The sequence below is a fragment of the Knufia obscura genome (genome assembly GCF_036327395.1).
Source record: "Knufia obscura strain CCFEE 5817 isolate CBS 148926 chromosome Unknown scaffold_5, whole genome shotgun sequence".
Taxonomy (NCBI): Eukaryota; Fungi; Ascomycota; class Eurotiomycetes; order Chaetothyriales; family Trichomeriaceae; genus Knufia; species Knufia obscura.
The window spans coordinates 377,936-392,245 of record NW_027042691.1 but is presented as its reverse complement, the minus strand read 5'-3'; the positions used below and the strand labels follow the sequence as shown (position 1 = coordinate 392,245).

General features: G+C 50.6%; 5 protein-coding genes across 5 annotated transcripts; 3 read left to right on the top strand and 2 right to left on the bottom strand.

Moving 5' to 3' along the window:
* Positions 1-1,514: 1,514 nt before the first annotated feature.
* TPS1 (Trehalose-6-P synthase/phosphatase complex synthase subunit) lies at positions 1,515-3,185 on the top strand (the record flags this gene model as incomplete). Its single annotated transcript, XM_064873358.1, has 2 exons — positions 1,515-1,818; positions 1,870-3,185. 2 exons carry the CDS (start codon positions 1,515-1,517, stop codon positions 3,183-3,185), a joined length of 1,620 nt encoding a protein of 539 aa, XP_064730462.1.
* Positions 3,186-3,530: 345 nt separating this feature from the next.
* PMZ80_004934 (uncharacterized protein) lies at positions 3,531-4,343 on the bottom strand (the record flags this gene model as incomplete). The annotated part of the gene is made up of 1 exon (XM_064873357.1): positions 3,531-4,343. The coding sequence occupies one exon, from the start codon at positions 4,341-4,343 to the stop codon at positions 3,531-3,533; it is 813 nt and encodes a 270-aa protein (XP_064730461.1).
* A 341-nt stretch (positions 4,344-4,684) lies between these two features.
* On the bottom strand, positions 4,685-5,899 carry RPN9 (26S proteasome regulatory subunit; the record flags this gene model as incomplete). The annotated part of the gene is made up of 1 exon (XM_064873356.1): positions 4,685-5,899. One exon carries the CDS (start codon positions 5,897-5,899, stop codon positions 4,685-4,687), a length of 1,215 nt encoding a protein of 404 aa, XP_064730460.1.
* Positions 5,900-6,168: 269 nt separating this feature from the next.
* EFM5 (Protein-lysine N-methyltransferase efm5) lies at positions 6,169-7,401 on the top strand (the record flags this gene model as incomplete). The annotated part of the gene is made up of 3 exons (XM_064873355.1): positions 6,169-6,711; positions 6,759-6,917; positions 6,967-7,401. The coding sequence occupies 3 exons, from the start codon at positions 6,169-6,171 to the stop codon at positions 7,399-7,401; spliced, it is 1,137 nt and encodes a 378-aa protein (XP_064730459.1).
* A 1,988-nt stretch (positions 7,402-9,389) lies between these two features.
* PMZ80_004931 (uncharacterized protein) lies at positions 9,390-11,169 on the top strand (the record flags this gene model as incomplete). The annotated part of the gene is made up of 4 exons (XM_064873354.1): positions 9,390-9,840; positions 9,897-10,294; positions 10,368-10,789; positions 10,839-11,169. 4 exons carry the CDS (start codon positions 9,390-9,392, stop codon positions 11,167-11,169), a joined length of 1,602 nt encoding a protein of 533 aa, XP_064730458.1.
* Between the last annotated feature and the right edge of the window lie 3,141 nt (positions 11,170-14,310).

Sequence of the window (14,310 nt, the reverse complement as noted above, 5' to 3'; positions counted from 1 at the left end):
TACATTGGTATTATTCAGAAAGGAGGTCCTCGTCCAATGAGAGTAAACTCAAACTTTGGCCTCGGCGTATACCGTAGCGTAATAGCATTCTCGTTGAAAAGGAAATCGAATCCCGCCACAACGTGCCAGCAACTCTTGTTTGCCCACGCAGAATCTTCGCTTTGCGAGTCTGGAAATTCGCTCCGCCCGGGCAGGCAAATTGATCGTCTTGAGAACAATACAGGCAGGTTTGGCGACCTCTTAGACTGCCCGGGAAAAGATGCATGTTCCCTGTTTTCCCAACCCACTTGAAGATACCAAAATACCACAAGCGAAAATGCTGCCTAGTGCTAGAAACGTCTACCGTACACACCAGCACAAAGCGATCTCGATGTCTTCTTTGACCTTACTTGCTGGAGACTTCCGTCTTCTTCTGTTATGGGTCGGATCTCATATCCTGTATCCTGGCAAGGAAAAGCTTCCGAACCAATGGTATTTTGTATAGCAATGCATGGCTTGTCATTCCAACAGCCAACGTTTGTTCGTGACCAAATTTGTTTCAGCAAAACTGCCAGACGACCCAAAAATGACATCCCTAGTCACTAGCCAAGCAAGGTCTTCAGGCCATCCTCCGCGTATGCCTCTGACGCAGTTAGCACACTGACCGCTTTAAGCGTTCCGCCCCAACTGACTTCATATCCGGCCGTTCAACCACAAGTAGCCACTGTAACCCATTGTCGGAAATGAGTCCCGACTACCTCGTCGTTGCTGAGAAAGCCGACGTATCATTCGCCTTTGCTCGGAATTTTTGCATGTCTGTATAAGACTTAATGCTCCTGCCCGACCAAGAATAACAATAGAACTTTGTGCTTGAGCCTCTTGTTGCGTGAGCAAGCATTGCCACTGTCAACAACATATTTGCTGCGATTCATCTCTATATCAAGTCCAGCTTTGCTCTCAGGAATCCGATATATCTCCACCTCTTGGGTGTCCTATGTATGTGACTGACTTCTAGTGTTCGCTCTGTGCTGATTTATATCAATGCAGAATCTAACGCTTACATCAATATACTGAGCTTCTCACACTTCTAGACGGCTATCTTGAAGGCAACGTTGAGCTACCAACTCGCACGTGGATAGAATTAGTGCGAATTTGGACGCCATCGCTACTTCCAATTCGAGAGACGAAATTGTGCCTTCCCGTTCACAAGTCAACTAGCAAAGAGTCTCCCGCTGAGACTCGGTTGGCTGACCTTGTAAACTTCCATACACCAATATCGCTATACCGCTACCAATCAGCTGACCCTCAGTCGTTCTCTACATTCTTGACAAACACTATTGGCCTCTTGTTGGCTGCAATACAATTTACAGCCCTTTCACTCAAACTTCATCACTCAAAGTATCAGCTCCGGTAACGGTGTTTCGTCAAGCAGCAGCAAACGCCACGTGGCATAAATTCTTACACCAGCGCAAACTCCGTCAATCAACTATCTATACTTGTCATCACTAGATATTCCTGAGCTACGGCTGAGCATCATGCCTGACGCTCCAAACAGCCCAAACCAGGGCAAGCAGCGACTTCTGACAGTAGCAAACAGACTGCCAATCACTATCAAGAAGAACGATGGTCAGTATACATATGGCAAATCCTCAGGAGGCCTTGTCACAGGTCTCAGTGGTTTGCCAGATTCGTACAATGCCCTCTGGTATGGCTGGGCCGGCACGCAAGTTCCTGAGGGGGATGTCGCTAAAGTCGAAGAAGAAATGATGAAAGATCAAGGTGGTGTACCGCTATGGATCGAAGACGATCTAATGGACATGCACTACAACGGCTTCTCAAGTAAGTCAAGCCGATGAGCTCCGGAGGTTGTAGTGACTGACTGTAATCTAGATGGCATTCTTTGGCCGCTCTTTCACTACCACGCGAACGACATGGCATTCGAAGAAGAACCCTGGGAAGCCTACGTTGAGGTCAACAAGCAATTCGCAAGGCGCATAGCACAAGATGTACGAAGTGACGACATAGTATGGGTGCACGACTACCATCTTATGCTTTTCCCTCAGATGCTACGAGAGGAACTTGCCAGCGGCAACACAACCAACGTCAAGATTGGTTTCTTCCTCCATACGCCATTCCCGAGCAGTACAGAATTCATGAAGCTGCCATATCGAGAGAGAGTCCTCGAAGGGTTGCTTCATTCAGACCTGGTCGGCTTCCATACATACGACTATGCTCGACACTTCTTGAGCGCCTGTGGAAAGGTTCTACATCTCACCACAAGCCCGAATGGCGTCACTTTCCAGAAGAAAGCTGTGCATGTCGGCGCTTTTCCGATCGGCATCAATCCAGAGAAAGAGCTGAAACTCATGGAGAAAGAGAGCGTTATACAGCGCGTTACAGGGTTGAAACAACGGCAATACAAAGACAAGACAGTGATTATCAGTGTCGACCGTCTCGATTACATCAAAGGCCTCCCGCACAAGTTCCATGCGTACGACATGTTTCTGGAGCACAATCCAGATCAGGTTGGTAAGGTCATCCTGATCCAGATCGCAGTGCCCAGTAGACAGGATGTCAAGGAATACCAGGTCCTGCGCTCGCATATCAGCGAGCTCTCTGGTCGAATCAACGGCAAATATGGCAACGTCGACTACCAGCCGCTCATATACTGCTATACGTCGGTACCTCCTGAAGAGTTGATCGCGCTGTACACAATGGCGGACATATGTCTCATTACTTCCACACGAGATGGCATGAACCTTGTTGCATACGAATATGTCACATGTCAGAAGAACAACCATGGATCCCTCGTCATGTCAGAGTTCGCTGGTGCAGCTCAAAGCATGAAAGGCTGCATCATGATCAACCCCTGGGATACTGGCGAGATCATGGATGGTCTCCGAAAGGCAATTGATATGGAGCCACCACAAAGGCAACAAAACTGGAAGCGAATGAACGATTATGTCCAGAAATTCACGAGCGCATACTGGGGAACGTCCTTTATCGAGGAGCTCATGCGCATTGGCAGCACCCACATTCAGGAAGTGCGGATGAAGCAGCCATCGGATGTGACTCCCAAGTCGACCCCAGATACCGGCAGCATGCATGGGGATGAAGTGGACGGTATTGACGGGTTTGCTGACATGATTCCGGGCAGCGGGCGAGAGCCTCTGCCTCCTCCCATGATCGATGCAGATGTTCCCTAATCTACACAGAGCAATGCTCTAGCTTCATATCCTAGATAAATTTCCCTTCTCATAGACATAGACTTTATGATGACACGAATGAGTTGACCACGATTGTTGCTTCCCGTAGCTTCGATATGTCCTTGCCTAGAGATCTTCAATCCCTGACATGAAACCGACCTCGAGCGGTGAAATTCTTGGTACCTTCCGATATCCATAGATCTGGAACATGGAAACCCCAAGAACTCACCTGCCGCCCTCAGCAGCTCTCTCACAGTCCAGCTCTTGCCTTCGATTCCACAAAACGACCTTAACAAACGACTCTGATATACACAATGTACACATATACACCCATTCCAAAACCCCCTACCCAGCAACACTCGCCCGTCCACTCTTCCGACTCAAATTCCCACCCAACCCCCTCACCAAGCTATCCTGTCCACCCTCACTACTCGCCTCCTGCCTCAACCCAAACTCACTCCCCACACTCAACCGTTCCATCCTCTCATCCAATCCCACCCCAAACGGCGTAACAACCCGTCTAACCACAAACTGCACACCACGCACTTTAGCTCCCCTCATCTTCCGTCTCGTCTCCTCCGTCCTCTTAAACCGCCTCACCGCCTTCCCACTGCTATCCTGCGCGCTCAGCCTCTCCGTCTCCCGTTCAACACGTTCCCGATCCTTGGCGAGTTTCGTATCTTTCTCAGCCTGCGTGTAACTCCCATACTCGACTATATCGCCCTCCCGTAGATACCCATCTGGATTCGGATCGTGCGCCTTGAGACGAAGCGGACGCGTGTAGTGTTTCTGGAGGAATTTGTCCCAGACTTGGTGGTGCCGTGTGATCTGCACGGTTTGGGACATGGTGCCGGTGCGGGTGACGGTGCCGATGTGCATGTAGGAGGGGGGTGGGTGGGATTGGAGTTCGGGGCGGGTGGAGGGGACGGGGCGGCGGCGATGGGTTAGGGGTTGGAGGAGGTCGGGTTGGTTGTCCGTGAAGGCGATTGACTTGGACGAGGTCTCGGTGGGGAGGGAAGTTGGTTGGGCGTAGAGATTAGGTCGGGTGGTTGTGAGGAATCGGGTTTGGTTGAGCATCTGTTTCGGCGGTTTGGTGCGGGTGCAGTGCTGGGCGCAGGTGCGCGATAGATTCAGAGAGGCGTTCATGTTGAGGGACATCTTGGAAGTGAGCTTGTGGGTAGATGCGCCCTCTGCTTTGAGCTGAGGAGCTGATGGTAGAGCGATTGGAAATTGTTCTAGAGTGTCCCGGGAGGACGCTGCGAGGCTGCGCTCGAGATGCCGGGAATTTTTGTTACGTTTGCACTCGATTTTCCAGAGGACAAAACGGCAGGCACGACCCGGTAAACATTTAGCTTATGCGCAACACAGTAAAGGAAAGAAGGATTTGAGCATCGATAAATCATGCATTGCTTGCTCTATCAGAGTTCAAGTTGGCTTTTATGCCGCCATCCGCCAGCAACGCCATCGCTATGCCGCAGTTCGTTAGACATGCTAGTCAATCATGATGCCCACACATCGTTCCCTTGACCCTCGATCCAGTGACCTAGATCGTTGACATTGCTGTCCCACTCCTTTATCCGCTGCCTCATCCCCTCGATTTGGCTTCTCTCAAGCACCTTCGGCTGCACCCAGTTGATTCTGGCAACCTCATCTACCTGATCGATCTGCCCGCGCAGCAGACCCAAGCTCAACGCCTTCATGAGCAGATGCTCAATCTCATTTGGCTTGACTTTCGTCTCTTGGCTTATAGTCTGGAATGTCATGGCCCTATCGTGTGGCGGTCTCTTGAATACCAATTCTGTGAGCGCAGCCAGTGAGATCTTCTGGTACAAGAATGACTTGTGCTCGTCGAGGATTTTGTTCTTGCTAAGATTATTTGAAAGGCGATCGAAAGTTCCCAGGTCTCCTCTGTTGAAAGCAAAAAGTAGGTCTCGCAGCCATGACTGGGTATGTGGTGGTTTGAGGGAATCGAGGATTGGATGTAGCAGAAGTTCACCAAAGTTGTAGATCTGGTCTGAGACCAGGGCGGCAAGTGCAAGGTTGTATGCTCTTTGCTGTCGCTCCTTAGGTGACAGTTCTGATGCATCGACGCATGCTAGGTACAGTAACGAGTTGCGGTAGTACGATGTAAAGTCCTCTTTGGACTGATAATATTCTGCATTGACTCGGTAGAAGGAGGCGTGAACGATGTTTTCCACGAAATCGAACTTGTCGAGAGTTGTCTGTGCCGTATCGAGGTGCTCTCGTGCTTTGGATTCTTCATCCAGCCTCAGGTAAACGGCGGCTAGTTCTGTGGTTGCATAGGTATGCGCCTCCTCAAACTCAGGCTTGTTGACTCTTTTCTGTAGGGTCTCGAGGAACTCTGCTCGTTCTTCATCATCTATATATTTTGTCAGCTGCCGTGCTCTTTTGCCATAGATGCGAATCCCACCGTCAATCTCATGTGAGGCGGCGAGTGCCAATTTGACCAACTTCAACTGATTGATCTTGTCCGCAAAGCTGAGGATGAACTTGTTGTATAGCTGTAACCGCAAGTCGCTGCTCTCTTTCGACGCGAAGAACTCGAGGAGCTTCTCAGTGAGCTGATGCCACAGCTTTCTATCCCAAAGATCTTCGAAATCTAGAAAGACTGGTTGCACTTCTGCCGATGCTTCATCTCGTTGTTCGGTGAGGAAGTTTGAGATCTCCTCAGTATCGAACTTTGGTTTCGACATTGTAGAGTAATATGGCGAGTAGGGAGGGTTGAGGTCTCGAACGTGGTAGGTCGTATATGTTAAGTTAATTACTTGGATGGTCGAAGTGGCAGGCACGAAGGAACACGCAAATGACGCCCGCAGTCGCGACTTCCGCAAGCCAATGCCAAGACTTGTCACCGAAGCTCCAAAGGACTCTTGCACCCCAGTCCTGACCCTACGAGAGCCATACGAAAGACCAATACGAGCCGTACTCTCATTCCTGCGGGCGAACGAGCCCTGCTTTCGACATGCACATCTCGACAGCAGCCACCGCTGCTCTGAGAGCCGCCCGGCCGACTTTCAGAGCGACTCCTCAAAAGCGCAATCTACAAGACATTGCCATAACACGAACTGGCAAGCCGATTCTACGGTCGCAAGGTGGCAGGGCTTCCTTGGGCGGTCATACAGCTACAGTTTTTGGCGCAACTGGCTTTCTAGGACGGTATATTGTGCAAAGACTTGCAAGAACAGGATGTCAGGTCGTGGTACCATACAGAGAGGAGATGGCCAAGCGGCACCTGAAGCTCACTGGAGACCTGGGCAGGGTCAGCTTTCTTGAATTTGACTTGAGAAATACGCAGTCGATCGAGGAGTCTGTTAGACATTCCGACATGGTCTTCAACTTGATCGGGAGAGACTACCCAACCAAGAATTTCAGCTTGTTCGATGTCCATGTGGAGGGTGTCGAGCGAATAGCTGAGGCTGTTGCAAAATACGATGTTGATCGGTTCATACATATGTCATCATACAATGCGGACGAGAACTCGACATCGGAGTTCTTCAGGACGAAGGTAGGTTAATCGTGGTTGAGGAAGGGACTTGTGCTGATAGTGTGCAGGCCCAAGGCGAGAAGGTTGCAAGACAACTATTCCCAGAGACAACCATCGTCCGACCAGCTCCTTGTTTCGGGTTCGAGGATAAGTTGCTGCACAGACTTGCCGGCACCACGAACTTTCTCACGGTAAATAACATGCAGGAACGATTCAATCCCGTCCATGTAAGTCCAGGCTTTTCTGCTTCGATTAACTTGCACTGACCGATTGAAGGCCATCGATATCGGTGCCGCACTCGAGAAGATTGGCTACGATGACAACACAGCTGGGGAGACTTTCGAGCTCTTCGGTCCTACTAACTACAGCATGGCTGAAATTGCTGCCATAGTTGACCGGGAAATCGTCAACAGACGCCGACACATCAACGTACCCAAACGACTTCTTGCGCCTGTGCTCAATATCCTCAACAAGGTCGTTTTCTGGCCAGTGGGCAGTCCCGACGAACTGGAGAGGGAATGCATCGACCAAGTCATTGATCGGGAGGCAAAGACGTTCGCCGATCTTGGCATCGAGCCTGCTGAGCTGAGAGATCTAACTTATCACTACTTGCAAGATTACAGATCCAGCAGTTACTACGAATTGCCACCTGCTACAGCTCGTGAGAAGAAAGACGAGAAGAAGTATTTGCATGTCATTGACGATCAATGATCGATTGACTTTGAGGAGTTTCTCGTGGTTCGGGAGGGTACCAGCTGTACATACCAAGGTTTCCATTAGCATTGTTCGAGCGGTGAAGCTGCTGTAGCAGAGCATCAGTCCGCCATATGTATTGGCCTATGTCTCCTATTGCTCTTTTTTTCAATTCATTGAGCGCGATGATGACATACAATCACCCGTAGAATGCTTCAAGCCCAGTGGACTGCATTGCAGCATGTAGCTTGATGCCTACCCGAATGTACAAGTCCTAGAAACGTGCCGCAGCTCAGAGTGTCTCGACTCTACGGTGTGCAACGATGATGTACCTCATTCTCACGAGAACAACAACATACGAACACGACGATAATACCTCGTACACGATCTAGTGCTCATCATTATACAGCTGAGCGGCGAAAGGCAGGAGGGGGGCAGCAAGGCCAAGGTCACGTGTCAGAGCGGAACATTCCGCCACCCCTGTCCAGCCACCCGGACCAAACCAAGCGTTTCGAAATCGACCGGATCGCACCAAAACTGATCGGAATTTGCTCGGACAACTTGCAAAAAGAAATTCGTCACCAGCAGGATTTGAACCTACGAGGGCGAACCCATGAGATGACTCGAATAGAGAAGAATTCAAGTCTCACGCCTTACTATATCACGAATTAGGGATCGAATCATCTAGATAATGAAGCCTTCACCTACACCACTCGGCCATAGTGACAGCTGTGCAATCTGTGTGCATTTTTATGCTTGAAAATCGCTTGGTTGTAGATCTGTATCTCAAACCGGGTGGGGAGGGAGAACAAGAACGAACCGGGTACTCTCTCACGGCGCAAAGTCTCCGCACACCCAAGCAGGAAACTTCGCCGAGATTGTACGAAGGGTTCAAGACCGAGGGAGTACCGTTCAAAGCGTCCTCTACCACCGATGTGCTACAGTCCAGGCGGTACCACAAGGTGGATGCTCATACTGATTCCCGGAACACGCCACAACTTCGTCGAGAGTAGTCGCCCGAAGAATAAACATGTTTACAGCAAGCTCGATATCGAACTCTACAGCACGTTCACGATGAGTCTGGATGCAGGTCTCGAGAGCACTTCGAGTTTATGAATTGTGTACTTGGTACTCCGGTGGGCACTGCGCTAGCCGTCGAGCCTTTTCTTACCGGCCATGTGACTACATTTCCCTTCAAGCTCCGCCACAAGCGCTCTTTAATCAAAAGTCTTGGCCGAACCTCTGCCTGTCGACATTCTCGCTCTCGTTCGATTTCGCTTGAGCCCGCTAGACTGAGGCGTCCTCCACCACCATGTTGTCTCTGAGTCTGCTCTGTGTCTACACAACTCGTGTATGCAGAAAGCCATGCACTGTTCCTTCTATCCCGGACCGTGACTGGTTCTTGCTTGTCAAATTCGCCCCCCTACTTCTCGTTGCGATGATGTTCTCGAACGCAAATCTAACAGGGGTGAAGGTCTTCTGACGGCATCGGTATGTTACGTTACTCAAAGGTTCTGTCCACTCAAAGTAGAACCAAAACCCCCAGCCGCTCGCATTATTGGCACAACGCCTGGGCGATCACCTCGCCAAGAGGAGGCAAGCTTCCCATGGAGAGCAGAACCGGCGCCACATCTAGTAAGGTAACTGCCGAGGCACCATGCTTATTGGGCTTTGTAACCTGGAGTTGTGGGAAAGTGCAGACCCCATGGTCAACCAGATTTTAGCCTGATTTCCACCCCATACCAAGGAAAACGCTCTTGGCTGCCCTCAGTAAGCTCTGCGCTCCGGAGGGGTTCCCTGCAGACGACATGATGTCGCCTAATGCCAAGAGTTTCAGAGCCGAATCGCTTCGAGCAACAGGGGCTCGTGGCACATACACGTCAATCAGCAGCATCGGATAGCTACGTATAAAGAACTCCGCTCCGTCACCATGTGGTCAGAACATGGTTTTGCTGGTTCTCTCCTTCACCTTTCCTCCCTCTAGTCAATTCAGGAAACAGTCCATCATGAAGCTCCCTACCTTCCCCAAGGTCTACAACACCTACTTCGTGGCCTTCGTGGCTACAGTAGGTGGAATGTTGTTCGGGTTTGACATCTCATCAATGTCCGCTATCATCCTGTCGGATCAGTACAACGACTTCTTCAACACTCCCTCCGGTATCACTCAAGGCGCAATTGGCAGTTCACTGGCGGCTGGGTCTGTACTCGGTTCACTCATAGGTGGCCCTGTCTCAAACAGAATCGGTCGACGTAATTCGATCATGTTTGCTGCTCTGTGGTGGTTGGTCGGCACTGCTGTCCAGACTGGCACAACCGGGGTGGGGTCGTTGATCGCTGGTCGCATCCTCAACGGTGTGACTGTCGGCATTACTAGCTCTCAGGTGCCGGTGTATCTGGCAGAGATTGCTCGGAAGGAGAAACGCGGTTCGTTGGTCATCATCCAGCAGTTGGCCATTGGTATGTTCAGAATCCTGCAGTAATACCCTAGGAGAATGCTGCTGACTGAATTACAGAATGGGGTATCTTGATCATGTACTTCATTGGCTACGGTTGCACGTTCATCCCCGGCCCAGCCTCTTTCCGAACAGCCTGGGGTATTCAATTTGTCCCTTGCGTCTTGATGGTGATAGGCCTGCCATTCCTGCCAGAATCACCACGTTGGCTTGCCAAGGTCGACCGAGTCGAGGAGGCGATCGATATTCTTTCCAGGGTGCACGCCAATGGCAACAGGAACGACCCAGAGGTAGTCGCCGAATGGGAAGATATCACACAGACCCTGGCCCTCGAGCGACAAGCTCCTGCAAGCTGGCGCAAATTCGTCTACAACGGAATGTGGAAGCGAACAATTGCTGGCTTCACCGTACAGATGTGGCAGCAGAACAGCGGCGCGAATGTCATGACATACTACGTGGTATGTATCCTCCCTGAAAGCCCGATGCTGTTACGTTTATTAGCTGTACAAATACTAAGATTGATGCGTACAGGTATACATTTTCTCCATGGCTGGTCTTTCCGGCAACATCAACCTTATCGCTTCCGGTGTGCAGTACGCTCTGTTCATCATCTTCACGACCGTTATGTTCTTCTACATCGACCGGACTGGCCGACGCCCACTCCTCATCTACGGGGCGCTCGCCATGGGTGCCTGCCATTTCGTTGTAGGAGGTCTTCTGTCCGCTGGAGAGAACGTCCCAGGCGGCGTCGGCGGCAACCCTAACATCCCAATCCGACTCACCGGACCTAAAGCCAACACCGTCATCGCCTTCTGCTACCTGCTGATCATAGTCTACGCTTTGACCCTCGCTCCCGTCGCCTGGATCTACGCAGCCGAGATCTGGTCCCTTGAAACTCGAGCCGTCGGCATGTCCATTGCAGCGTTGGGCAACTGGCTCTTCAATTTCGCACTGTATTTTCAGTTTCACTCTGGTGTTTTGTCACTCTGCTAACGTTTCCAGGGGTCTATACATCCCACCCGGCTTCCAAAACATCAAATACGGCATGTTCATCGTTTTCGGAGCCATGTGCGTTCTGGCCGCCATCCAGTTCTATTTCACCTACCCAGAGACATGTAACAAGTCCCTTGAAGAAATCGAGGAGATGTTCTCTCCGACTGGACCACACGCGTGGCACACCAAGCCTGGTGGGTCCAGACTCGATGTGCTGCGCGAGCAGGCGAGGGAGAAGCAGTATACTGTGGATGACGTCGCAACTGGTCGGACTGGATCTATTGCTGCTTCGATTAATGCAAAGAATGCTACCGCTACGGAGAACGTCGAGAAGGTGTAAGAACTGGTGCTTGGCATGTTTTATTCTCCGCCTCCTGAGGGGGGTGCCCGGGACTGAATCCAGTTCATGTGCAGAGGGATCAAAGTTCAAGACTAGAGTCAATAGCTAGCCATAAGACAGTCTCGTGCTGACTTGAGTCAAGAGTCCATCTGTCATGCTCTTTTCGGCAGGATTTATTTCGTGCCTGTGCCAAAGCTATTTATGATCCTCGCAACCTAGCGTGGCAACGCCATCTACGCTGCTGGTACGAGCACTCTCATGGTTCATGACTGGTACTACTCCTCGCACTGTGTCTGACATGCAAATCATCTCGCCTTGACAGTGCAATCACTTGTTCCTCAGTTCTACGGGCGTGTTCGCCCCTGTGCCGCACCACTACCGTACATCCCACGAACTAGAACGCTACCAACGTCGAACCAGTTCACACTCTTTGGAACATCATCGCACCTCATACATGCTTCATTGTTCTGCTCGGACTCGAACACCCCTATGGCCTTTCCTCCACATCTGATGCGCGTGCGCGATAAGTCCTCCTGAATGACGGTACCCTTCGGGACTGGCGTTCGTCCAACGTCCTCTCCTGTCGGATCCATTTCTATATTTTGCAGATGTCTATCTATCTATGTACACCGGTTACCCTACATCCGATACCCACTGGTCTACCCTCTATAAAGTCCAAACTGGGCTGCGGTGGAACTGTTAAGGCTGTTGCACCTCAAGTTGAGACACAGCTTGCTGTGTACATCGCGCTCCTGCAAGTATGTCTTCCTGGACCCATTGACCTCTGGATGCTCGCTACTCTGCTCGTTCACGACATAGTGTACATGGACACGAATGGAGTTGTTCGTCTTCCTCGTTATCGTTGCTGCGTCGTTGCTGATGCGAAAGTACACATCCTGGAGGCATGCTGATGGTTCACTGCTGTAATGCATTGCGATGTTTTTGCGTGTGGCTCAGCCCGGAAGTCTCATGGCTGACAGCATGGGAATTGGCCGATGGTTGACAAGGGCCGTGCTCGGTTGGGTAGGCTGGATATAGCATTGCCCGGGAGTTGTCTAGAGATGAGATGGGTGGCATTACAGGACACGCTCCGGATTGAGATGTGTCGGTGCTATGTCCCAGGTAGAACATACCTGTTCGCGATCTTTTAGATCCGGCTAGTTTGCCATTGTAGGATGTTATAACAAGTGTTTAAACTCACCTAGGATAGACGAGCGACACCGATTTAAGATATGTCTATACTGTGTCTAGGCGCAACCCTGAATTCATTGATCATTCTAGCACTCCACTAGAAGCATACCTATATCCCTCTGAAAGGCAATAGCTAGAGTTCAGTGATAAAAAATTCGCGCCTTGTTCGGCATCAGCAAAATCCCCTCGAAGTGGATTCTCTTGTGCCTCCTGGAAAGGGCTGCTCCTTCTTGAAGAATTGAAGGTAGAGCCGAGGTGGAACTTCGAACGAAGAGGCTTTTTGGCCAGTGTCAGGAGGATGGCCGCGCCTCGCCATGAAAGGAACGATGAGACCGTCAGTGTAAAAATGGAATCTGTTGTCGTGGAATAAAAGGTGCGATGCTCCCACTGAGTTCAATCATAGCTAACTATAAGAACATACCAAGACGCCAGTGTTCTGCTTGGACGTCAAATTGTATCTCTAGTGGATCTGTCGTAGATATCCATGGTCTTCCAATTGTTTTGCTGAGTAGTCTCGGTGAGCCTGCTGCTCGTTCCTTCCGGCGCCCCGTACTCGCCGTGTTTGAAGGAAGAGCGAAGACTGATTCGTGTCACTTAGGGACAACGATAAGCGTCGTTCCCACTGGTGGTCCAGACTGAGCATTTCTGCACGTGCATTGCAGACATCTCGCAGACCTAGTCCCGGGCATCGGCCTGAACTCAACCAGGACCTCTCACGGCTGCGTGTAGCGGCGTGCTCCGAGGTTTGTATCGGGTATCCTTTCGACCCTCTCCATTGAATTTGGTGATATCCTGAGTATGACCACTCCATCTCGCTAGCAGAACGATCATGCTCTGGTAGTGCTTGTGCTGTGCATTTCAAGAAAGCGCTTGGTAGATGTATAGCTGGCACCTTCAAGGCTCTTCGGCGCACACTCATAGACCTCTCTTTTCAGAGGTGTTCAGCTGGTGCGCGCAAGGCAAGGATGTGGTTGTATATGCTCTTCTCCAGATTCTAGTGATCGTAGTGCTTGTCTCTCAACCCTCTACCATTGCCTCTCCTGTCCTCCCATCATCCGTCGTCAAGCCAACGGCCGCATCAGCACTTTTCTGTGTATGCGCTTCAGCTTTCAGCTCCTTCACTCTTCTTTTATGATTCTTTCCTCTTCTGTGTCCAGCTAAATTGTGTTCACCCTCGAACCATTTTGCGCATTCAATGCAGTAAAATTCGCCCAAACCTGGTAGGTCTTCGGCTGCTTTGGACGACTTGTATTTCGACAAATGTCTTGGGTTAGCAAGGTCTGCTTTGACTTGGTCGAGACCACGAGTCAGGCGCTTGGTTTTTATGCGGCGGATGGAGCCCATGATAGTTCTCGTGATTTCTGTAGAGCTTCAATGCACAACAAGACGTACGAGCAGATACAATGCGTCCAGCAAATGTCCTGCTAAATTCACTTACGAGGAAGAACTCACGGCGCAAAACATACACGAAAATCGTGGTGGGAGCAATCGATAAGAAGCAACGAAAGGCAGGTGTGCCGAAGCCGGGGCATAACACCCTTGGGCCACACGAAGATATTGGAATTGTTCTTGACGTTCAGCAGGTGTTGCCGCCGTGGCAAAAAACTGCTTGCTCGGAGTGAGATCAAGAACAGAGCTCAGATCTCCCGGAGTTGCAGAGGACGAGGTCGCGACAGCATGGGATTGGGACATCTTCAACACGCAGACATGTGCATGATTTCTTCACCCGAAAGTGCTCGGATGCAACCGGTCGCAAAGTGTTTGAGGAGAAGTGGAACAGACAGTTTGGCTCCATTGCTAACGGAGTACAGAGAAAAACCATAGCCTTGTCTCAAATTTTGCTTTCGCCCGTCGGAAACGACCTCGGCGACGAGGTATTTCCACTGAATTTTATGGGCAGCTTCCGAACTGTAGCCAATCAGAAAAGCGAGAAATAATGTTAGCAGAATC